The 25,873-nt window shown below is 36.7% G+C and overlaps 2 protein-coding genes and 1 pseudogene across 3 annotated transcripts in view; all 3 read left to right on the forward strand.

Moving 5' to 3' along the window:
• Positions 1-8,712, forward strand: part of LOC144554076 (glucan endo-1,3-beta-glucosidase-like) — a 35,280-nt gene extending 26,568 nt beyond the window's left edge. The window contains exons 1-3 of one of the 2 annotated variants that reach the window (XM_078302302.1): positions 7,040-7,172; positions 7,554-7,812; positions 8,031-8,712. In XM_078302302.1, coding sequence (XP_078158428.1) covers positions 7,094-7,172; positions 7,554-7,812; positions 8,031-8,712 — 1,020 coding nt within the window. In that variant the 5' untranslated portion in view covers positions 7,040-7,093. Of the gene's footprint in view, positions 1-7,039; positions 7,173-7,553; positions 7,813-8,030 lie in introns of those variants that run through there. The other variant, XM_078302303.1, reaches the window with a different exon arrangement.
• Positions 28-1,462, forward strand: LOC144554421 (glucan endo-1,3-beta-glucosidase pseudogene; annotated as a pseudogene).
• Positions 8,713-17,670: 8,958 nt separating the features above from the next.
• On the forward strand, positions 17,671-19,822 carry LOC144554081 (glucan endo-1,3-beta-glucosidase-like). Its single transcript, XM_078302312.1, has 3 exons — positions 17,671-17,816; positions 18,167-18,422; positions 18,995-19,822. The coding sequence occupies exons 1-3, from the start codon at positions 17,738-17,740 to the stop codon at positions 19,656-19,658; spliced, it is 999 nt and encodes a 332-aa protein (XP_078158438.1). The 5' UTR covers positions 17,671-17,737; the 3' UTR covers positions 19,659-19,822.
• The last annotated feature ends 6,051 nt before the right edge of the window (positions 19,823-25,873 follow it).

A 25,873-nucleotide genomic window follows, 5' to 3' on the forward strand; every position in this document is an offset into this window, starting at 1 on the left:
AATTATTATTTTATGTGGAGATGGGCTATGATGCTTCTAGAAGTAAAGTGAGTATTTTACTTCACACTCATATTTTGTGATTTTAAAGTTCAAAATGTCGATCCAATCCATTCAAGTTGATATCCATATTAAATTGTGTTTGGAGATCAAATTTTACATTTTTTGGAAATCTTTTACTATTTTTTAGAAATTTTGAAAATCTCTGTTTTTGATGGTCTAGAATTCTCTGAAAAACAGTGATTTTCGAAAATTCTAAACAACATCAAGCTCATCATGGATGTCGCCAACTCCGACCTCGCATCCATTGCTTCAAGCGCTTCCACTGCTGCATCATGAGTGATGAAGAATGTCCATTGCTTCAAGTCGGTAACATTATTTGTATTAGCTGTATCTTATATTAATGCATAATTAATCTAAAATATTTTACGGATTGGTCATTGGCTTGATAATTTGCAACATGAAACAATTCAGTTTGCTAAAAAATTAATGGATGGAATTCCACTATATAGGATAATCTATCACTTGAACGCTAAATACTAAACTTTACAAAACCACAACTGCATAACCAATGCTCAATTTCCTATATTTCATGATCGATATCAATCATTACTAATATGTGCCTGTCGCTCATAACAGATACATTGCAGTAGGCAACGAGGTAAGCGGGAGTGATGTCTCAAAAATTCTCCCTGCAATGAAAAACATCTACAGTGCACTCTCCTCTGCCGGCCTTCAAAACTCAATCAAGGTCTCGACTTCGATCTCCTTTGGTGAAGTGGGTACCTCGTATCCTCCTTCACATGGTGCATTCTCTCCAAGTGCCTCATCATATATGGCATCCGTGGTACAGTACCTTGCAACAATAAATGCACCACTCCTGGCAAATATATACCCCTACATCAGTCATGTCGACAGCCAAGGATCGATCAGCCTTGAATATGCATTGTTCACCTCGCCTGGCACCGTGGTGACTGATGGGTCGAACAAGTACCAGAATCTTTTTGATGCAATGGTGGATGCGCTTTACTCAGCAATGGAGAAGGTTGGCGGGTCGAATGTTGGTATTGTTATTTCTGAGAGCGGTTGGCCATCAGCTGGCAGGACCGCTGTGACAGTAAGCAATGCGCAGAAATACAATCAGAATTTGATTAATCATGTCAGTAAGGGTACGCCTAAGAAACCGACGGCTTTGGAGACTTACATCTTTGCAATGTTTAATGAAAATCAGAAGCCAGCGTGAGTAGAACAGAACTGGGGCCTGTTTTATCCAAGCAAACAGCCGGTATACTCTATTAGCTTCAAGTGAGAGGATTATGATTCATCAAAAGAAAGAAGAACTATGTTACTATTTGGCACACTGGAAATAAAAGATTAAATAAATAAAAGAGGATAGAAGAAAAAAATATTAAGGCTCTTGTGGAGATATTGAATATTATATTAGTATGATGATTTTATGGAAAAATTGGATATTTAAAAAAAAAAAGTGAGGCTATGTTACTATACATAGCGCGGATTGGTCCGTACTACGGATCAATATTTTTGTTTTGAAATTCTAACAGTCGATCCGAACTGTTCAACATGGTCTCTATTTTAATATGTACTTGTTAACTAAAATTTACATTTTTTAGAATTTTTTACTATTTGTTTAGGTGGGAAAAAAAATCACTGTTGTTGGATCGGTGGTCCGGAATTTTCATATCAAGTGATTTTCTACCTATCTAAAAAAAATAGCAAAAAAATTCTTTACAAGTACATATTCATATGAATATTATGTTGAATGATTTGGATCGACCGTTAGGATTTTCAAACCAAAGATTTGAATTCATAGCGTGGGCCAATATGCCCCAAATAATAACATATCAAATATATATAATAATTAGTTCGGATTTCAGTGTACCATAGCCTAACTCTTTTAAAAATTTATATGAGCACACTGGAATTAATTATCCCTAATTACATATATATGCTTGATAAAAACACAATTCTTGCTCTCAGTCTAATTACATATATATATTTGTATTTTTTTAGGTTTACTGTATGTTTGACAACCCCACAAACGGCAGTATGGGTATTGTTGTTATCCGTATATTCCCTTCTTCTTGCACGGGAAGCTGATAACAGTATCTACGCTACGTACAGTACTTGCACTGTAGTCACAGGGGACCATCAAAAATTAAATGTGGAAAAATAACTTTTTGTGGGGATCGCAAAAATCCACAATTCGAATTTTTTTTCTTTTGAAGTATTAATATCACTAGTGGAGAACATACAATTAGTGTCGCCTTAAAAAACCGACACTAATACTTTAGTATCGGTCGTTTACAAAAACCCGACACTAATAATATTAGTGTCGGCTATTTATATGTAGGCGATACTAATAACTGAGAATTAGTGTCGGCTGTTTATAAAAAGGCGACACTAATGTATTAGTATCGGCTGTTTATAAACAACCGACACTAATACTTAACAATTAGTGTCGGCCATTTATAAACAGCCGACACTAATATATTAGTGTCGCCTATTTATAAACAGCCGACACTAATACATTAGTGTCGCCTTTTTATAAACAGCCGGCACTAATTCTCAGTTATTAGTGTCGCCTATTTATAAACAGCCGACACTAAAGCTAAAAAAATTTCATTTTAAGTCCCGCGCACCTCTTTCAAAGGCACGCCTAGGGTTTAAAACATCTCATTCACTTCGCTTCACGCTTCTCTCCGATATGATCTTCTCAAACCGAGCTGCTTCTAGGCGAATACCAGAAGATGTAATGCAATATGGTCCTGTGCATGCTTCACGAAAAGGGGCGTAACTTTTGATCCGTCCGTCGGATCGGGCTGAAATTTTGATAGGAACTCCACAGCACAAAACCGGATCAGAAACCAATCTAAGATTTGTTTCACCATTTTGCAGGCTCAGATTCGCGATCCAAGTCTTCCTTCATGGACTTTTGATATAGTCTTTATAATTTTAGAGTTTTTAGGGTCTTTTATGTATCTTTTATGTATTTTTTGTTTTAGGGTTTGTATGATATTTTATTTAGGGTCTTTTATGTATCTTTTGTGTATTTTCTGTTTTAGGGTTTGTATGATAACAATAAATGAGCAATTTGGATGATATTTTATTTAGTGAGTGTTATTTGTAAATTATGATGAATTATTTGATATCTTTGTTTTATATATAGTTCAGCAAAAATATATGAGCATTCCAGAACAAAAATTTTTATTTTTAGAATTTTCTATGATTTATAGTGAATTTTTGAAATTTAAAAAAAAAAAAAAAAATTAGTGTGGGCTATTTATTAAAAAGCCGACACTAATAAGTGTTAGTGTCGGCCATTTATTAAATAGCCGACACTAATACTTATTAGTGTCGGCTTTTTAATAAATAGCCGACACTAAAAGTTAGTATTAGTGTCGGCCATTTAACAAATAGCGGACACTAATGCCTTACTTTTAGTGTCGGCTATTTACAAAGTATTAGTATCAGCCCGATTAGTGTTGCCTAATGTCCGACACTAATACCCATAAACAGCCGACACTAATTCCAAGTTCTCCACTAGTGTATCTATGCACATAAGTATTTATACATATATACGGAAGTATTTATAGCTATGAGGTGAACAATTATTTATTGTGCGGGTACTGTAGCACGAAGATAATAGTACCCTCAGCACTGTACCCACACTATACCCGCGGGGGGACCACCGAAAATTAAATGAAGAAAATTAACTTCTTGCAGGGGCTGCAAAATCTCCACAATTTTATGTTTTTTCCAAATTATTAACACCTACGTAATTTTTTCTTTCAAATGAAATCCATGATGATCGATGTACTTTTCGACTCATCATCCCGCAAGTATTTATACTTCGCTGTACAAGTCTTTATACCTATATTTGCAAGCATTTTTTACATATGACACTGAAAGTATTAATATCTAGGTATTGAAATTATTTATACTTATACATTGAAATATTTTTGTTAGAGGAAGGGTGACGCGAGGATAATTGGAGAACTCGAAAATGAATAATCATAATAAGTCATGCATCAAAGTATTTATAACTACGAAAATATACATATCTAAGTATTTTTTACATATGACACTGAAAGTATTAATATCTAAGTACTAAAAGTATTTATATCTATGCTTTGAAGTATTTATTTCTATGAAGTAAACTTTTTTTGTTAGAGAAAGATTGATGCGATCGAGAACGAGTTCGAGGATTGTAAAAGGTAAACTATATAATTAGTGGAGACTAGAGAAATGATGCTGCTCAGATTTTAAAATAATAATTAGTTGAGACTATATAATTAGTGGGAACCAGAATACATTATTTCTCTAAGTGTGAATACTGTAGCACGAGTACTGTGCGGGTACTGTAGTACTAAAATAATTATTCTTCTGCACGAGGTCAAGTCTATAGCCATAAAATAGTGCGTCATATTCTTGTTTCCTAATATCTAATTCGGTGGTCAAAAACCATTAAATTTTTTGAATTTTGACTCGATCGACCTAACATACAAGTTTGTTTCTATGGATGGAATATCTGCAAAACAACGAGAGAATGTTAGAGAAGGGGTTCTACCTTCTAACTATAAGTGATCCACTATGGTTATAAAATAGACAACACTACAAGTGGTACACTATGGATATAAAATAGACAAGCCTAAGGTCAAGTACGGATTACAAAATTGTGGTCCACTCGTAATAGATGGGCTAGACTGGTAGTTGGGCCTCTTCATACACACGTTATATCGTGCAGATCAAGTTTCTATACATGTGAAATGGGATGTAGAATTTTTGCTCACATTAATTGCATCTAAATTTGGAGCTGTACCACCTGTAATTAATGTGTAATTGTGTATGTATTGTTAATTCACCAACATATATCACCAAGTAAATATTCCTCACAACATTGTATTGACAATATAGAGTAGAACTAGGGTGTTCTTAAGTTCACCAAGCTCCTTGGTGAACTCAAGTCTAAAACCAATCAAATCGGCTTCAAATGACGAATCCGAACCGTTGAAACTCGCCTATCTTACGAGTAATGTGTCTACATGTGAAAATTTTAAACATTTGAATTAATTTAGTATAAAGACAAGCGGTCAAAAAACGTTCAAAAAATGAATGTATTAAAATTAATTTATTAACCTTCTAATTTTGACTGCTTGACTTTATATTAAATTAATTTGAATGTTTAAAATTATCAGATGTAGACGCATCACTCGTAAAGTAGGCGGGCTTCAATAGTTCAGATTCATCATTTGAAACCGATTTGATGGATTTTAGACTTGAGTTCACCAAAGGGTTGGGTGAACTTAAGAACACCCTAGTTCTACTCGACAATATAATCACCCATTAATTATGCCCCTTTCTAGTTTGTAATTTGAATTTTTTTAGTCTAGGAATTGACCTGTGAAATGGAATTATGTTTACCATTCTCATGTGTATACCATATGCATCTTTAAAACATTTATTGCTAATAGGCACAAGAACAAATGTAAAAATTTCTCTTCATATCATCTTTTGATCAATTATGCACCTGCCAGCACTTCCATGTTGAAGAAGCGCCATATATGATACTTTCTATTTTCCTTCTTCATTCCATGTCTCGGTGGCTTTGTTAGGAACAGTAAAAGTTAGGCAAAGGGATTGACCTTGCTTGTATATATGTAGGAGGTCGCCGTCTAGATTTTAATTAGTTTTTGTATTTTCTGATAAATCTAACTGTGATATACCAGGCAGGCAGACTGGTAGTTGTTCTTCTGTACTAGATCCTGTACATGTATGAGAGTGACCTTCAACAAATTGTAATGTATACATTTACACATAAATATATGGAACAGAACTTTTTTTTTTGAGAAAAAATAGGAGTCATGCTCCCATTTCATTGATAAAAGGTTGTTACAGGGTGCCGTAACAGAAAATGGAAAAACAATGTAGCTCATGATGATGAGCTTAAGCCAAGCAAAAGAAAAAAGAAGTGCACTGTGCTATAAGTAACAGGGATCTCTCATTTTCAGAGTACACGGTGCTTAATAATGCCCCAAGTGATGGCTGTCTCGTGTTAAATCTGACTTTCAATTCTTGATACAATGCCCGAGTAAATGAGCAATCATTGAGTATATGTGCCACTGTTTCAGAGTCCACTTGACATAATACACATCTGTTTGCCAGCTGCCAGCCTTTTTCTAATCAGATTTGTCTAGTGTTTTTTTTTTGAAGGTTGGCATTGCCAACAATATATTGATAAGAAAATCAAAGGCTTATTTACAATACTATGCACATAAGTAAGCTGAAACCGAAAAAGAATAACAGATTGTCTAGTGTTAATATTCTGTTGAGTGTTGCTAGTGTTAATATTCTATTTATTGATGAACAATAAATAGATTGAACTAATGTGATGTAACTGCCCTGTTTCTTATATGGGATAATATGCTTTTATGACAAAAAAAATGTACACATAATTATAATAAATATACACTATGACATCTTCTAAAGTGATAAACTCTGTTAGTTGGCTCGTGTCTTACCTGCATGTCGTCAAATAAAATGGTTTTACAAAACCTAAGCAGTTTCATTCGGTCTGATTGGCCTGCCAGATGACCTATTTTCTGATTAATCTCAGAGAAAGCACTCCAATTAATCAGGCTTATAAACTAATCGGCTATAGGCGGCTCTTGGGATCCAAAATATAGTCCGATAGGCATTGAAACGAGAATCCAAAACAGCTCCATCATGAAAATAGTAATTATCTTTGATCAAGTGAGAGAGTGTGAGACCGTGGTTACAGCAGGAAACTAGTGTTTGCAGAGGATCCATGGGACCGTTGGAAAATTGCAAATTGACAATGCTAACTAACGACAGCCACTGTCAGCATTTTCAAAAAAAAAAAAAAAGACAATGCTAACTAACAATTGTCCTGTACTCTTTTAGACTTTTAGTCAAGCATTGAAATATATGGATAAAGAAGAAATTATTCTTGCTCTTTCCGGGGTTGTCTATATAAGGAGTTCGTACGAATCGATTATCCATAACAAGGTAGGAAATTGAAATAATTGAACAAGAGTGAGCTTATTGTATCTTCTCCATGGCACATAGATCAGATGCTCTTTCCATGGTGGCGGTACTCGCATTGATTGTTAGCATCCTTGCTAGCTACCCCAGAAGTCTCTCTCCTCTTTCTTTCTTTCTATCTTGCTCACACACACACACACACACACTCTCTCTCACACACACACAAACTTATTGTGCCATTTGAACTTGCTAGAGAGCGTATATCATCGATAGATTATTGATTACATAGTTAGATTTTGGAAAACAATATGACCTTTATGAAAATATATATCTATAGCATCGGTTACTAGCTAGGTATTACAAATCAATGTACATAACACGTGAATGTCCATTTAAATTTCAAGAATCAACCAAACAGATCCTTTAATTTGCTCAGTTATCACAGCTTGTCCCATATAGACTATAGAATCATTACAATGCATGGCTTGAAAACAACCTACTGAAAATTACATAAATACGTCATACTTCTGCAGGTGCGCAATCGATAGGTGTATGCTATGGGATGCTTGGTAACAACCTTCCATCGAAATCTGATGTGGTAAAGATGTACCAGTCCTATGGTATCACTGGAATGCGTATATACAACGCCGACAGTGCCACTCTGAATGCACTCAAAGGCACCAAAATCAATCTCATCATGGATGTCGGCCTCTCTGATGCTTCATGCTCTTCAGCTGCTTCCACCTGGGTGAACAACAATGTCAAACCCTATTACCCTGATGTCTCTTTCAAGTACGTATCTGAGTATTTTTTTTTCCATTCAAAATTAATGATATGAGTATTTTACTACAAGTTCAGTACAAATCCTAGAAGAAAATCCTAAAATTTAGATCTCAGAATATTTTATTAGTAATTAATATTAGCTAAAAATTCATAAAAAAATATTTGTTCATCACTTCATTGCTCGTAAAATAACACAAATGTTAATATATGTAATGTTCCTTCAACAGATACATTGCAGTAGGCAACGAGATTAGCGGTAGCAACGTCTCAAAAATCCTCCCAGCAATGAAAAACATCTACAGTGCGCTATCCTCTGCCGGCCTTCAAAACTCAATCAAGGTCTCGACTTCGGTCTCGATTGGTGTATTGGGTACCTCATACCCTCCTTCAGCGGGTGCATTCTCTTCGGATGCTTCATACATGACATCAATAGTACAGTACCTTGCTTCAATAAATTCACCCCTCCTGGCAAATGTATACCCATACTTCGCTTATGCCAGCAACACAGCACAGATCAGCCTTGACTATGCATTGTTCACCTCGTCTGGCACCGTGGTGACAGATGGGTCGAACAAGTATCAGAATCTCTTTGATGCAATGGTGGATGCGCTTTACTCGGCAATGGAGAAGGTTGGAGGATCAAAAGTTAAAGGATCAAGAGTTGGTCTTGTTATTTCAGAGAGTGGTTGGCCATCAGCTGGTGGAACTGGCGGGACAATAAGAAATGCACACACATACAACGAGAATTTGATTAATCATGTCGCTAAAGGAACACCTAAGAGACCAACAGCCTTGGATACTTACATCTTTGCAATGTTTAATGAAAATCAGAAGGCGGCGGGAGTAGAGCAGAACTGGGGCCTGTTCTATCCTAACAAACAGCCAGTGTATTCTATTAACTTCAAGTGAGAGGATTATGATTCACCAAAATAAATACAATAACTATGTTATCATCAGGCACGCCTAAGTAGTAGTGTATCAAAACGTTATGTAATATTCCAATAAGTGCTTGTATGTTGAGTTTTTACTGAATAAGAGGATATAAGTTTTTCTAAGAATGAGACAAGGATCAAAGTTCTCAAATTAATAATACCCGACTGAAAACCATTCAACTGGTTTTGGATCATGTGTCATGCTGTGATCAAGTTAAGTTTTCACAAGCCGTGTCGTGGCCAAGATTATCAAAATAGTCACGATACTTTAGTCATATCATGACCACACGTGTCGCGACTGCTCAGTTAGTCACATTTAACTACTTTTTCGAAATTTAAATGTTCCAAGGAAAAAAAAAAACAGAAAAAATATTAAAAAGTTGTAAAAAGAAAACTATTAATAGTGGTCACACGACTGCGTGCCATGACCAAGCAAGTTTGCGTGCCGTACCGTGACATTCTTTTCCGAAAGTGGTCATGGCATGCGAGTGGAGAGCACTTGATCATATTCTATTTCTAGAGAGGTGCTGAGATGATTGAACCATATGCTTTGTTTCCATTAACATATCGATTTCTTTGCATAGAAGGAAGTATCGGCCGATAGGTATTGGTATCGGCCTTGACCGATCCGATACTGGTCCGATACTACGGATTCGACATTTTTCGTCCAATTTCTGCCATTCTGGTCCGATACTGGTCACTATTCGGCTGAAACAGAATGAACTTTGCACATCCATTGTGTAGCTGTAATTAAATATAGGAGAAGCCGTAATAGTGTATCAAAACCTTATGTAATATTCCAATAAGTGCTTGTATCTTGAGTTTTTCCTGAATAAGAGGATATAAGTTTTTCTAAGAATGAGACAAGGATCAAAGTTCTCAAATTAATAATACCCGACTGAAAACCATTCAACTGGTTTTGGAGCTGTATCTCTCAATCCCTACGGAAAGTACTGTTTTTGCCGAATAAACTAAACCTATGATTATGAATAAAGTTGATATTTCAATTATTATTACTTCATATGAATTGCGAGGTATATATATATATATATATATATGAGCAATTTTGGGCTGCGATATTTTTATTTTTACGTAGAACTACATATCACAAAGAGGATTTGAGATCATCCACTAACGTGTTTACTTGTGTTACTTTGAAATTTGACAATTTAAATATGAGCAAATACTTTGTGGATATTATAAATATAACAAATAATAAAATTTGATGTAACTTTTTAATTTTTCACAAAATGATTTTAATGTGCAATAACATATTTAATGGTACTGTTTAATAAAATATGAAATTTAATAGAAAACAGATTATTTTATTAGACTAGCACTTATAACATTCCTACACATAATTTGTTGCTGAAAATTGTTGACAACCTTAAAAGAAAAAAAACTTTCCTACCAATATTATCCTATTTTTTTTAAAAACTTTTTGGACAGATTTCAATATTTTATATTATAAACTTAATCTATTATTAATAATCCAAATCCTCACAACAAAAAGATACAAGTACATTAGTGTTGAGAAAAGAGATTAAGAAATAATATGATTAGCCTCAGAGCCATTAGGCATTTTGTCATTATCGGCTAATTAAAAAATAATAACCCTACCTTGTAACAGAAATAGCAATGAGCCTAGTTTCAGCAGAAAGGCTACAATTTACCTTCTTTTTTTTTTTTGGAAATAGAGCAGTTGTTGTACTGGGCAGCAGCTAGTGAGATAGGCAACGGTTAGTTTGGTGGGGCATATAAATAGGCTTGTAAAGAGGTTGCAAATATCATGTATACTAACAACATCAATTTCTCTTTTATTCATCATTTCCAGTAAAATTCAACAATTATTTCTTTGATTAAGCAAACAATGGATCCAATATTCTTCTAATGGAATGTTGGCACAAAGTAAATGCTACTTATTATGTAGTCAGTATGGCATGCATGTCCAATGCCCATTCTATAATATTCTTTCTAAGGAATCAGTATGTTCTTATATATATGGATATTAGATGAACAATTATTTCATTTACAATATTAGTTATTTTTCTTTTGCTTCCGTTGCAATAGTACATGTTGAGATTTATGTATGTTTATCGTTTATTGTATTAGAATAGTTTTGGGGGGCCTATCGGTAAATAGTCCATTAATCAATAGTCTAGGGGTTATTTGTAATAGTGCTTTGTAAGACTCTATATAAGCCCAAATCATTAATCAATAAAGTAATTTTTGGCTGAAATCTTCATGGTATCAGAGCCTTAAAAAAACCTAAACCTAACCCTAGCTGCTACAGTACCGCACCGCTACACTAACCGACGAAGGTACAGTACCGGGACGCTACAGTACCACCTCGCTCCTATCTTCTCTTCCGCCGCTCGGTCTTCTCTTCTTCTAGAGTTGGCCGGCCACCAAAGATGGCCTCTTTGTGTTAATTAGCCGGCGTGGGGGGCCTCTACCCCACGGTACCCGAGAAGCGGGTTTGGATTGAGGTTTGATCGGGTTTTTTGAACTCAAATCTTGATGAGATAGATCAAGATCGGGTCAAGAAGAAGAAGAAGAGGGGGGGAGATGGGGAGATGAGGAGATGAGGTGGATCCAGGTCTTGAGGGAGCACGATCGGGTCTTTACGAGAGATACGAGTGATCGGATCAAGAAAGGAAAGGAATCGTGTGTGATCTGTCTCGACCAATACCTTGGCACCTCATGATGATGCCATTGCTGAGATGATGCAGGAGGAGAGTCGCATAAGGATGCATGCTGAGCCAAGTGGACCTCCAGGTGCGCAATCAGCTTTGGCTGCCTCGAGATCAGGTATGACAGGTGCCCAGGGGGGGACTCGTAGGTGTTACAACTGCGGGGAAACAGGTCATCTGATCAAGGTTTTCCCTAAGTCACCAAATGAGAGAGATGCAGGTGGTAGGGGGCAGTCTGGGAACTGTGAACGCGGTTGTGGGGGCCGAAGAGGTGGAAGAGGAGGCAACCAGGCAAATCTGATGGTTGCAAAGGAAGAGAAAGAAGCTATTGTGAGATTATCCGAGGAGGATTTGATCATGGAGATAGTCAGGAGAGGCAAAGAGGAGCAAGTGAAGGGAAGAGTGTGGTCGCTGACACACTTGCTCTTGCCTCTAAACCCACTACTAGATCACCAGTTTGGATAGTAGACTATGGTGCATCTCGCCATGTGACTGGTGTTGTTAGGGAGTTTTCTTCCTATACTCGCCTAGCAGTCCCAAATAGCATTGAGACAGCCGATGGTACTGTCCAGCCCGTGGTTGGTAAGGGTACTGTGAGATGTACCGATTCAGTGACTCTGACAAATGTGTTGCATGCTCCTTCATTTCCCGTAAACCTGGTGTCCATTAGTGCTATTATTCTTGAGCATAAATGCATTGTGACCTTTGATATTCCGAAGATGGTCTTTCAGGAGAAGGGGACAGGTCGAATACTTGGAACTAGCACATGGCGTGATGAGTTGTGGTACATGGATAGAAAATGTATGGACACAACGCTGGCATCTGTGGTCGATAGAGTGGAGGCAGGAGGATCTGGGGTGAGTGTGGAGGATGAGTTGCTTCTTATTCATCGGCGGATGGGACACTCTTCCTTCAGCCTACTGGAATATTTATTTCCATCAAAGTATGAGAAAGCTAACAAACAGAAACTTGTGTGTGATGGATGTGAGTTTGAAAAGCATACAAGGAGTTCGTATGTAAGCTCAGGAAGTAGGAGTTCTCATGCCTTTGATCTGGTACACTCGGATGTGTGGGGGCCTTGCTCAACAACTTTGATGAATGGGTATAGATTTTTTGTGACTTTCATCGATTGTTATTCTTGTGTCACATGGTTGTACTTGATGAAGAACAAGAATGATGTACTTGCTTGCTTCAAGGATTTCCATAAGGTAGCTTAGACTCAATTTGGTGCTGTGGTGAAGGCATTGAGATCCGATAATGGGACCAAATATACAAACAAGGCATTCAAGGAGTATTTGTCAGTTCATGGGATACATCATCAGACCACGTGCCCTTACACACCAGCACAAAATGGAGTGGCAGAGAGGAAGAATAGACACTTGTTGGAGGTAGCCCGGTGCATGATGATCTCTATGAATGTTCCGAAACATTTGTGGGGACAAGCAGTCATGACAGCCGCACAATTGATCAACAGAATGCCATCTAGAGTGTTGGACTGGTAGACTCCGTGTGTGATGTTGAAAGGAGATAATGGGGGTATTATTTCTCCAAAGGTATTTGGCTGTGTGTGCTTTGTGAAAGACAACAGACTAACAGTGGGAAAGTTGGATCCTAGAGCGGTGAAATGCATCTTTGTGGGTTACTTTGGTACTCAAAAGGGTTATGTGTGCTGGAGTCAAGTAAAGAGGAGATTGTTTGTGAGTATGGATGTTACATTTCGTGAGCTCGAACCTTACTACTCCTCAGAGACTACATCACCCTTTGGAGACTCACTCGATACAGGATGTATGAGGCGAGAGGGGGAGAGTAGTAGTGATGGTGAGAGGAGGATGGTGAGTGCGAGTGGTATTCCTTGCCCACTGATGGATTCGACTAGGATTGAGCCGAAAAAGGAGGATTCGGCTAGGGTTGAGCCGGAAAAGGAGGATTCGGCCAGGGTTGAGCCGCAAAGGGAGGATTCGGCTGTGGGTGAGCCGGAAGTTGAGAGGAATGAGCCCGAAGGTGGTAGAACTCAGGCTCAGGGGGAGTCGAGATATCGTGAGGTGTATGTGAGAAGAAATAAATAGAGTGAGGGAGCCGTGCCTACAGTGCCACCTATGCCAAGTCCCTTGTCCCTGTCTAATCCGACTCCTGAGACACTTACACCATCCACCTCAGACTCAGAATACACAGGTGCTATGATTCCTCTCTCTACTCCTCCCACTCCTCTTTCAGTAAGAAGGACTCCTCGCGAGAATGCGGGCATTCCTCCTGACCGATATGGTTTTCTGCATGAGATTGCTCAGTTTGTCTCTTACTCACACATATCACCGGTACATAGAGCATTCATTGCATCATTAGACACTGTCTCTATCCCTAAGTGTTGGCAGGTTGCTAAAGGAGATCCGAAGTGGAAAGCAGCCATGCTAGAAGAGCTCAGTGCCCTTTGCAAGAACAAAACCTGGGAACTTGTGTCACTACCACCAGGCAAGAAGGTTGTTGGATGCAAGTGGGTCTTCACAGTAAAACAGAATCCAGATGGTCTGATTGAGCGCTACAAGGCTCGGCTGGTAGCGAAGGGGTACAGTCAGACCTATGGCATTGATTATGATGAGACCTTTGCACTCGTGGCGAAGATGAGCACAGTGAGGACACTGGTTTCCATGGCAGTGAATGAGGGATGACAGTTACACCAACTCGATGTGAAGAATACCTTTCTTCATGGTGATTTGTTGGAGGAGGTGTACATGGAGGTTCCACCAGGGTTTGGCACAAACCAGACACTGGGTAAGGTGTGCAGGCTCAAGAAGTCGCTCTATGGGTTGATGCAATCTCCTCGGGCCTGGTTTGATAGGTTCAGGAAGGCTATGGTAGGCATAGGCTATCAGCAAATCAATGCTGACCACACGGTGTTTTCTCGATAACATGGTGGTCACATTACTTTGCTGGCTGTGTATGTTGATGATATGATCATTACCGGGGATGATGAGGGGAAAATTGCACAGTTGAAAGCAAAATTAGGGAAGGAATTCGAGGTGAAGGATTTGGGACAGCTTAGGTACTTTCTTGGGATTGAGGTGGCTCGCGAAGCAGAGGGATTGTTCTATCCCAAAGGAACTATGTTCTAGACTTGCTTACAGAGACATGCATGTTGGGGTGCAGGCCTGCAGTTTCTCCAATTGATGTGAAGGCCAAGATAAGTGCAGAGGTAGGAGAACAGGTTGATCGTGAGAGATACCAGAGAGTGGTAGGTAGATTGATCTATTTAACACATACTCGTCCCGATATCTCATTTGCAGTGAACGTAGTGAGCCGCTACATGCATGACCCTAGGAAGGGCCATATGGACACAGTGTATCACATTATGAGGTACCTGAAGAGTGCACCGAGGAAGGGTTTGATTTTCAGGCAGAATGGGTACATGAACATTGAGGGCTATTGTGACTCTGACTGGGCCAGTTGCCAAGATGATAGGAGGTCAACAGTTGGCTATTGCATGTTCGTAGGGGGCAACTTGGTCTCTTGGAAGAGCAAGAAGCAGCCAGTTGTTGCGAGATCAACAGCAGAAGCCGAGTACAGGGCTATGGCATTGGGAGTTGCAGAGATGGTGTGGCTGAAAAGATTGTTGGAAGAGCTCAAGGTGAATCATGGAGCTAAAATGAAATTGTGGTGCGATAGCAAGTCAGCGATCAACATTGCCAACAATCCTGTGCAGCATGATAGAACCAAGCATGTCGAGATCGATAGGTTTTTCATAAAGGAAAAGCTAGAAAGTGGACTATTGGAGCTGAGTCATGTAGCTACTGGAGATCAAGTATCTGACTGCCTCACCAAATGACTTAGCTCAATAGATCTAAATAGGTTTTGTGACAAGACGGGCTTGATGGATATCTTTTGCTCATCTTGAGGGGGAGTGTTGAGATTTATGTATGTTTATCGTTTATTGTATTAGAATAGTTTTGGGGGGCCTATCGGTAAATAGGCCATTAATCAATAGTCTAGGGGTTATTTGTAATAGTGCTTTGTAAGGCTCTATATAAGACCAAATCATTAATCAATAAAATAATTTTTGGCTGAAATCTTCAATACATGTGACATTCTTCTTCATCTCTGATAGTCTAGTAATATTGGTATGAATATTTTATGTAATTGTCATTCACATAGATAGCATACACAATATTTAATTAGTATTGTACCTATTCATTGGAACGAAGACATTATAAGATAACAAAACAAATCTCATATAAAATGAAATATTTTTATAAAAAGAATTAGACTAAATAACAAATAGTATTTCTTAAATGACATATTAAAAGATATCTACACGTACATATTTTTTTTAAAATGACATATATATTAATTTGATATATTTTGACATATAAAATGACAAATAATATTCCTTAAATGATATAAAAAATAGAAAGAAATCAGGACCAATCAGAAAGATGATACAAATTGCATGTGGTGAGTACGTGTATAAATAAATTTAAACCTTTACATGTAAAAAACATCAAAAACATTTACATATAGAATAGACATATTTGATGAGAGAGATGATATTCAATCCAAAATTTCATATTTTAATTAAAACTGTTGGCTCAGGACATCTACATACTTAATATAATTAAGAATAAGAATGAAGATTATTTATATGCCCCAAAATTATTACATTCTTGTTCGAGTCTAATTGCATTTATTCTTGCTGATTTTATGTCTGTCCGACTTGCATTTTTTCCTTTAGTTTACTGTATTTTTGACAACCCTCTCAAACTATACCCTTTTTGCCCTTTTTGCACGAGGTCAATTTCTAATTCGGTGGTCAAAAACAGGCAAAAATCTTAAATTTTTGATTGATCCATGTAGCAGACAAGTTTGTTTTGATGTATGGAATTCCATCATCTACATATACTATACAAGTGGTCCATTATGGAGATAAAGTAGACAAACCTAAGGTCAACTATACAGGAGTCACAAAATTAAGGTCCACCCGTGATAGATATGGGTTAGACTGGTAGTTGGGCCTTTGCATACAGATGTCATATTGTGCATATCAAATTTCTATACATGGAATTAATGTAGAACTTAATTAACCTCCAAAAAATTAAAATTCCCATTAATTGCATCTAAATGTGGAGCTGTACCACCTATAATGTCTATGTATTATTAATTCACCAACATAATTAAATCACCAATTGAATATAGCTCCTAATAATTAACATGGTATTGTCAATATATATCATCAATTAATTATGCCCTTTCCTCTTGCAACATGAAGTTTGTTATCTGATTGTTACTAGTCTAGGTGACTTTGGTGAGGTCTAATGGAAGTTAGGCACAGGAATTGACCTGTAAAACGGAGTTATTGGTACAATCTCTACAACATTTTACTGTTAATAGGCAACGGGACAGATATAAAGAATTTCTCTTCATGTCATCTTTAAATTTATTATGCCCCTGCCATCACTTCCAAGTTGAAGACTTATATAATATTATGATATACTTTCTATTTTCCTTCCTCATTCCTCGTCTCAGTAGGTTTGGACGGAATAATAAAAGTTTGGCACAGGGATTGACCTCACTTGTATATATGTAGGAGGTTGTCGTCTAGATTTTGATTAATTTTGCATTTTCTCATTAATTTCACCGCGATATACGGGGTAGACCGGTAGTTGTTCTTCTGTACTAGATCATGTATGATCATGAACAAATTGTAATGTATATCAACCTAAATATTTGAAAAAACTTGATGAACAATAGATAGATTGAACTTAGGTGTTGCCACTGCCCTGCCTTTTTGTTATTTGGATAAATATGCTTTTATCATGAAAAAAGAAAATGTACACATAATTATTATATATAAACTATGACATCTTCAAAATTGATACTCTGTTATTTGACCCCATCATATATATATATGTGTGTGTCGAAATCTTCATCAATGTAGCATTAACTTAAAGTGGTCTGATGTAGCATTGAACTGAGATGGCTCCATCATCAGAATTGTAATCATCTAGTGCAAACAAAATTTAATGAAGTGAGACCGAGGTTACAGGAAACTATAGTTTGTAGAGGATCCATGAGACAGCTGGAGATTGCAAATTGACAATGCTTCCAAACCTTAATTGGCGCTGGACGTGCTAACTAAGAATTGACTTGAACTCTATTAGTCAAGCATGAAATATATGGATATAGAATAAATTATTTTTTCTCTTTCTGGCGTTGTCCATATAAGGAGTTCATATGCATGATCATCCATGACAAGTTTCGAACTGATTTCCCTTTTAAGAAACTAAAATAGTTGAATAAGAGTAAGCTTATTGCATCTTCTCCATGGCACATAGATCCAATGCTCTTTCCATGGTGGCAGTACTCACTTTGCTTGTTAGCATCCTTGCTAGCTACCCCAGAAGTATCTCTCCTTTCTTTCTATCTCTTTTGTTCACACACACAATAAACATCTTGTTCTGTTTAAACTTGCTAGAGAGCATATACCATCATAAGATAGCTCTTATTGATTGAATATTTAGGTTGTAGAAAGCTTTAGCCTTTAAGACACTTAATGCCTATGGAATCGGTTGCTAGCTAGGTATTCCAAATCCTTGTACATCACACGTGAATGTCCATTTTAGTTTTAAGAATCAACCAAACAGATCCTTTAATTCCTCAATTACCACAGTTGGTCCACCAAGCCAATAAATTAATGTATGCATGTAATAAGAAACCTATTGAAAAGTACGTATGTATGTCTTCCTTTGGCAGGTGCGCAATCAATAGGCGTATGCTACGGGTTGAATGGTAACAACCTTCCTTCACAAGCTGATGTGGTGAAGCTGTACCAGTCCAATGGCATCACTGGAATGCGTATATATGGCGCCGACAGTGCCACTCTGACTGCACTCAAAGGCACTAATATCAATCTCATCATGGGTGTCGACCTCTCTGAAGCTTCGAGTCCTTCAGCAGCTGACACCTGGGTGAAGAACAATGTCAAACCCTACCCTGATGTCTCTTTCAAGTACGGATCTGAGTATTTTTTTTCCATTCGAAATAATGATCTGAATTTTTTTACTACAAGTTCAGTGCAAAATCCTAGAAGAAAATCCTAAAATTTACTCCCCAGGATATATTATTAGTAAGAGTGAGGCTATGGTACTACTTGCGTGGCACGGCTTGTCTATACTAGGGATCAATTTCTCTGTTTTGAAAGATCAAAGAGTCAATCTGAACTATTCATAATATGATCTCCATTTGAAAATTTAGTTGTATATCAAAATTTACTATTTTTTTAGAAAGGTAGAAAATCACTTGATCTAAAAATTCTAGACCAATAAAAAGTAGTGATTTTATATCTATAAAAAAAGTAAAAAAAATTCTAAAAAATATTTCAAATTTGGTCTGCAAGTACATTTTTGTATGAAGATTATGTTTGAAATTGAACATATTGATCCATAGTATGGACCAATCTGTGCTATGGATATCACTATATAGCCTCACTCTTATTAGTATTTAATATTAGCCAACAATTCATATAACTTATTTGCTTGTAACATAACACAAATCACAATAAAATTGATGTTCCTTTAACAGATACATTGCAGTAGGCAATGAGGTAAGTGGTGGTGACGTGTCAAATATCCTCCCAGCAATGCAGAACATATACAACTCGCTCTCCTCTGCCGGCCTTAGCTCAATCCAGGTCTCGACTTCGGTCTCCTTTGGTGTAGTGGGTACCTCGTACCCTCCTTCAGCGGGTGCATTCTCTTCGGATGCTTCATACATGTCATCCATAGTTCAGTACCTTGCATCAATAAATGCCCCCCTCCTGGCAAATATACACCCCTACTTGAGTTATGCCAGCAACACAGGACAGATCAGGCTTGACTATGCATTGTTCACCGCACCTGGCACCGTGGTGACAGACGGATCAAACAATTATCAGAATCTCTTTGATGCACAGGTGGATGCGCTTTACTCGGCAATGGAGAAGGTTGGAGGATCAAATGTTGGTCTTGTTATTTCAGAGAGTGGCTGGCCATCTGCTGGTGGGACCGGCACAACTATGGGTAATGCACAGACATACAACCAGAATTTGATTAATCATGTTGGTAAAGGCACGCCTAAGAGATCAACAGCCTTGGAGACTTACATCTTTGCAATGTTTAATGAAAATGAGAAGTCGGCAGGTATAGAGCAGAACTGGGGGCTGTTCAATCCTGACCAATCGCCAGTGTACTCCATTACCTTCAACTGAGAATATTACCATTCGTGAGAGCCACAGAGTACTATATATGCTGTTGATGGGAACATACAAAATACTTTATTCCAATTCTATGTAATAGTTCAATAAGTGCACGCAAGCATGCATGTTTTATTCTTTGGGAGGAAGTTAATAAAATTTGGATATTTTTGTTGCAATTTGCGTCCCTATGCCTATGATAAAAGTTTGTGCTGTCATGTTGTGCCGTGGCTTGGATCACATGACGTGCTGTTGTTTAGATCATGTGTCATGCTGTAATCAAGTTAAGTTTTCACAAGCCGTGTCGTGGCCAAGATTATCAAAATAGTCACGATACTTTAGTCATATCAGGACCACACGTGCCGTGACTGCTCAGTTAGTCACATTTAACTACTTTTTCGAAATTTAAATGTTCCAAGGAAAAAAAAAACAGAAAGAATGTTAAAAAGTTGTAAAAAGAAAACTATTAATAGTGGTCACACGACTGCGTGCCATGACCAAGCAAGTTTGCGTGCCATACCGTGACATTCTTTTCCGAAGGTGGTCATGGCATGCGAGTGGAGAGCACTTGACCATATTCTATTTCTAGAGAGGTGCTGAGATGATTGAACCACATGCTCTGTTTCCATTAACATATCGACTTCTTTGCATAGAAGGAAGTATCGGCCGATAGGTATCGGTATCGGCCTTGACCGATTCGATACTGGTCCGATACTACGGATTTGGCATTTTTCGTCCAATTTCTGCCATTCTGGTCCGATACTGGTCACTATTTGGCTGAAACAGAATGAACTTTGCATATCCATTGTATACCCGTAATTAAATATAGGAGAAGCCATGATAGTGTATCAAAACCTTATGTAATATTCCAATAAGTGCTTGTATCTTGAGTTTTTCCTGAATAAGAGGATATAAGTTTTTCTAAGAATGAGATAAGGATCAAAGTTCTCAAATTATTAATACCCGACTGAAAACCATTCAACTGGTTTTGGAAATGGATCTTTCAATCCTACGGAAAGTATTGTTTTTGTCGAATAACTTAAACATATGAATAAGTTGATATTTGAATTATTATTACTTCATATGAATTGCGAGGTATATATATATATATGAGCAATTTTTGGTTACAATATTTTTGTTTGTACATAGAACTACATATCACAAGGAGGATTGAGATCCATCTAATAACGGGTTTACTTGTATAACTTTGAAATTTGACAGTTTAAATACGAGCAAATACTTTGTGGATTTTATGATACAAGTACATTAGTGTTGAGAAAAGAGATTAAGAAATAATATGATTAGCCTCAGAGCCATTTGGCATTTTGTCATTATCGGCTGATTAAAAAATAATAACCCTACATATTATATACATGTTTTATCCGTAAACAGCTTAAAGATCAAGCACAGGACAATGATGTTCTAGATTCATCTCTCATGATACACTTAATTAACATTTCATATTTTCTTTGTATCTTCCACTTTAATTTTTGTATATCCTTCAAATTAAAACAATTGGAATTTATACTGGCCATGCGCTTCTCAGACGGGCTTCATGTCTAGTTTCTGTTGGTGCTTATTAGTAACTACTATTTAAAATATTTTTTAAATTTGGTCAACACGCACATTTTAATATGGAGAACATGTTAAACACTTCTGATCGACTATTTGAACTTTAAAAATATCAAAAATGAATTGGTAGATACCAAGGTCTTGGTCATACCACTATGATCTTAGCCAATTTCTCTCTTTTTATATATATAAATATATATAGAGGTTGGCTACTCTACTTCTATGAACATATTAGGGTATATACTTATAAGTCATTTTTGAATTTTCAGTGTCCAAATGTTTGATCTGAAGCGCTCAACATGTTCTCCATATTAATAGTCGTCTTTGGGCAGTGCAAGTCGCAATCATTTTCTTGCTTGCACAAAGTGCCATTAGTTTCAATTACCACACATTATGCATTTTATATTTCTGCCCTACTATCTAATTAAATTTTCTGATTCTGCTTCCTGTGTCCGAACAACTTATTTAATACACCTTACACAGATGTCAATCACAAATAACAATTTTGAACGCAAGACATGGTATAATCATGGGAAATAAATATGCTATGATCCTAAGGGAATGTAGGGTCCTACGATTCTAAATTCAACCTTTTAGTTTTTTTGAGTTGTACGAATCTCTGTAGAAGTTGTTTTTATGCACGAATCTCAAAACAAATGAAAGGTTGGATTTAGAATCGTAGTACCCTACGATCCCCATTAGAATCATGTGGTAGTCCTTTGTTCAAAGCTTGATGTGACGAGCTAACACATATCCAATATATATATTTTTTAATATGAACGCATATCCGATATTGACGACGAAAATTTAAATAAAAAGAATAATGCATATTTGGTGGTATATATGTATCAGAACTCAATAATTGGTTTTTTTTTTTTAAAAGGCCATAGCCTGGCAAATATGAAACTTCCAAGTCTTACAACAAACTTAATAATTGATTGATGTCTACAATATAATACACCATATAGACAAATTTCCAAGTGGTGCATGTTACTTTCTCACTAGCTGTACTTAATTAATCAAATAATGCCCTGCTGTCCACAAAAAAGACAACCATATACATATAGACAAATTTCCCGTGATGCATTCCGCTGCTATATTTATTATAGTTGATTGTCAGTAAGACATAACCAGTGTGAAATATAAATAATCTCTTTATTTATTTAATTTTACTTATTCCGCTGCTATATTTATTAATTAAGTTTATTGTCAGCAAGAAAACCATTTTAAAAACGAAAAAACTTTAATTGTTCCATTCATCCCGCTTTGATCACAAACCGAGACAACATATTTAATTGTACGTACCACTGAAAATTACACAACTTTAACTAATAAACGTTCATTAATGTGTAGGATGTACCATATTCACTATGAATAAGAGGGCAGATATACTTACAAGAAAATATCTATTGATTTTTTTGTATGTTCCCACAGGAGGATAGGTAACAGATGGATAAGTCCAACTGAATTAAATAATTGAGGCTTAATCTTGATTTTGCTTTGCAATAATCAATTAAAAAAGAAATTAATATTATTTTGTATAGGATACAAGATTCCAAGTCTAATTAACATATTGACCACTAGCTAGGTGAACAATTGTAAATATTCTTTATTTAAATAATGCTCCAATATTTGTAATTTGTTTTAGTTTCAAATTTGGCACTGTTGAAAGGCCAAAGGATTGTAAATATTCCTTATTTTAATAATGCTCCAATAATTGTTCTTTCAGGAGCTCAAGAAAGCAAAGCTAGAATTGGCACTGCCATGGTTGGTAATGGGAGATTTCAATGTCACCCATAATTTACAGGACAGATCAAATGTCTCATATCCAGTACAGCACATGATGCAGTTCAGAAGGCTCATTGACCAGCTGCAACTAATCGATCTGTAACTGCAAGGAAGAAATTATGCATGGTGTAATGAAAGGGAGGACCCCACCTATGTTAGATTGGCAGATGCCTAATATCAGCTGAATGGGCAGACATGAGACATGTTCCCAAACACATTGGAAAGGGCTGTGATAGCAGCAGTGTCAGATCACACACCCATTGTTTGTGAGAGTCAAACGAAATTCCCATCACCTAATACATTCAGAATAGAAAACATATGGTTGAAGGAAGAATCCTTCCAGGAGTTAGTCAAAGAAGTTTGGGCATCACTGCCAACAGCAGAGCAACTGTGTGATTTGTCAGAGAAATTTTCAAAAATGACAAAAAAAATAACACAGTTTAGGTAGGAATTCAACCAAAGAACAAATTATCAAAGGAAGCTATGTATGGACTGCGTATGCTGGCTAACAAAGCAGGCTGAACAAAGGGGTTTAACTGAGATTGAAAGATTGCTGCAGCAGTGCATGAAACAAAGGCATTCAGAGCTGGTCTTGGACCAGGAGAGAAAATGGAGGCAAAGAGCAAAGCAAAACTGGATAGAAGCAGGGGATAAAAACACCAAGTTACCATCTTCATTGTTCGCAGTATTATCGGAAAATACCACACCGACTTAGCTGGAGCCCGGCTCCTATTTCCTTCATCGTTACCATCGTCAGTGTCCTGGTTCTTACGTTTGTAACGTGAAACACCGCATTTAGGACAAACATGCATGACCTCGTACTCTCCACGGTACAATACACAGTCATTTGGACATGCACGTATTTTTTCGACCTTCAAGCCCATTGGACAGATTAACTTTTTCGCCTGATATATTGTATAGGGTAACTCGTTGTTATCTGGGAGAATTTCTCGTAAAAGCTCTAATAAGGACGTGAAACTCTTGTCGCTCTTACCATTGTCTGCTTTTAAGTTCAACAATTTCAACACAGCTGACAATTTCGAAAATTTGGTACACACGGGATATAACGGCTTTTTGGATTCATTAGACATATACTGAAATTTTTTATAATTTTTATCACTAATTTCATCTTCCACATCACGTAACATGTCCTCTAGATTTTCAGTAAAATCGTATTCTACATTTTCATCAATAATCTCACAAACACCCTCATTGCAATCAAGTTCAATAACATTATCAAAAATTTTAACATTCTCAAAATCATCGTTGGAATAAAGCTCAAAATTATCAACAACTTCTACATTAATATCATCATTGTCTTCCAAAACAAAATTTCTATTGGTAATACTACATTCCCCAATTTTCTCACCATGCATAAACCAACATGTATATCTTTTCTGAAATCCCCAACAAATCAAATGAGTTCTAATTTCTTCTAAGTCCCCAAATCTTTTAAAATTGCTACAATCTCTACAAGGACACAAGATGCCGTTATCATTTGTCTTCACTCTATCACTCTCGGCACATTTTATGAACTCATCAACGCGAGCCAAATATTCTGCACTATCACGTCGCAATTCGTACATCCAACTTCGATCCATCTGTAAATTAAATTAAATGAATGATTCCAATTAATCATGGTGGTCGAACAATTTCTTAGCTTACAAAGGGGCTGGTTTACAATTCTAACCCACTCCTTGAATATTATGCCTCATATGTGAACACATTAATTAGCGGGATTTAATTAGTTCTTGGGAAAAATTCGGCAGCATTTCCCCTTAACTCCCCAAGTATGTGTAAAACCACATACTCCTAGGAGCAATAAGGAGAAATGTTGTCGAACTTTTCTCAAACACTAATTAAATCTGACTAATACGTGTTCACATCCTAAATGAGACACAATATTCAAAGAGCAGTCCCAAACGGGGGACTATCCAAAATTAATCCCTATTGGATTAATTTTGAACGGGCATGGACGTAAAAGCATCAATAGGTCGGTTATTGGACCACAATATACTAATTATTTATATTACCTAAACAGATCAAGCATGCATGCATTAATAAATAATTGACCTAAATAATTAAGCAATAATAAGTACCAGAAAATTAGCGACAGAAAAGAGGAAGACTAACCTAGCAGGATAGAGAGGAGAAATGCAAATTAACTTCAAAGATCTCAGCTCCGGTCTCGATCCTTGTGCGCAAAAATCAGACCAATTCAATACAGAGAGAGAGAGAGAGAGTATTAATTGATCAAAACGGCGCTAGCTGGAAGAAGCTTTTTGTAACCCTAAACCTTTCTACACGGACATTTAATCAAAATGTGTGTAGAAAGTCGAGAGAGCTACACGGACTTTTATATAAACAGCCGTGCATAATTGTTTTTTAACTATTAATTAAAAGAAAAAATCTTTTTTTTATTCTACCTTTCTACACGACTCTTTATTAAACGTCCGTGTAGCATTGTATTTTTTTTAATGTTTTTCAGATGGCAAAACAAACAATTTCCAAAACAGAGACATTTAAAATCCAGAATTCCAAAACATATATAGCAATTTGAACAAAAATTTCAATAAGACTAATTTATACAAAAATTACAAATTCTTATTGAGCATTAATTACAAAAGTTAAATCCATATAAACTAAAAAATTCTATTAAGGACTGGAAGAGGTGAATATATGAAGATTATCCTCCAAAAATTATTCATCCGACTCTTCATCTGGCTCTGAAATTATCCTCCAAAAACACTTTAGCGCACAAATCAGACTAATTAATTGGGGAAATGAAGCAATTCGCATGGGAATTCGAGATGTAGGTTATCAATTATATCGGACCGGTCATCGTATGAGCTCCAAAAATAGTACCTCAT

This window comes from Carex rostrata, chromosome 5, assembly GCF_964058835.1.
Source record: "Carex rostrata chromosome 5, lpCarRost1.2, whole genome shotgun sequence".
NCBI classification, from domain to species: domain Eukaryota; kingdom Viridiplantae; phylum Streptophyta; class Magnoliopsida; order Poales; family Cyperaceae; genus Carex; species Carex rostrata.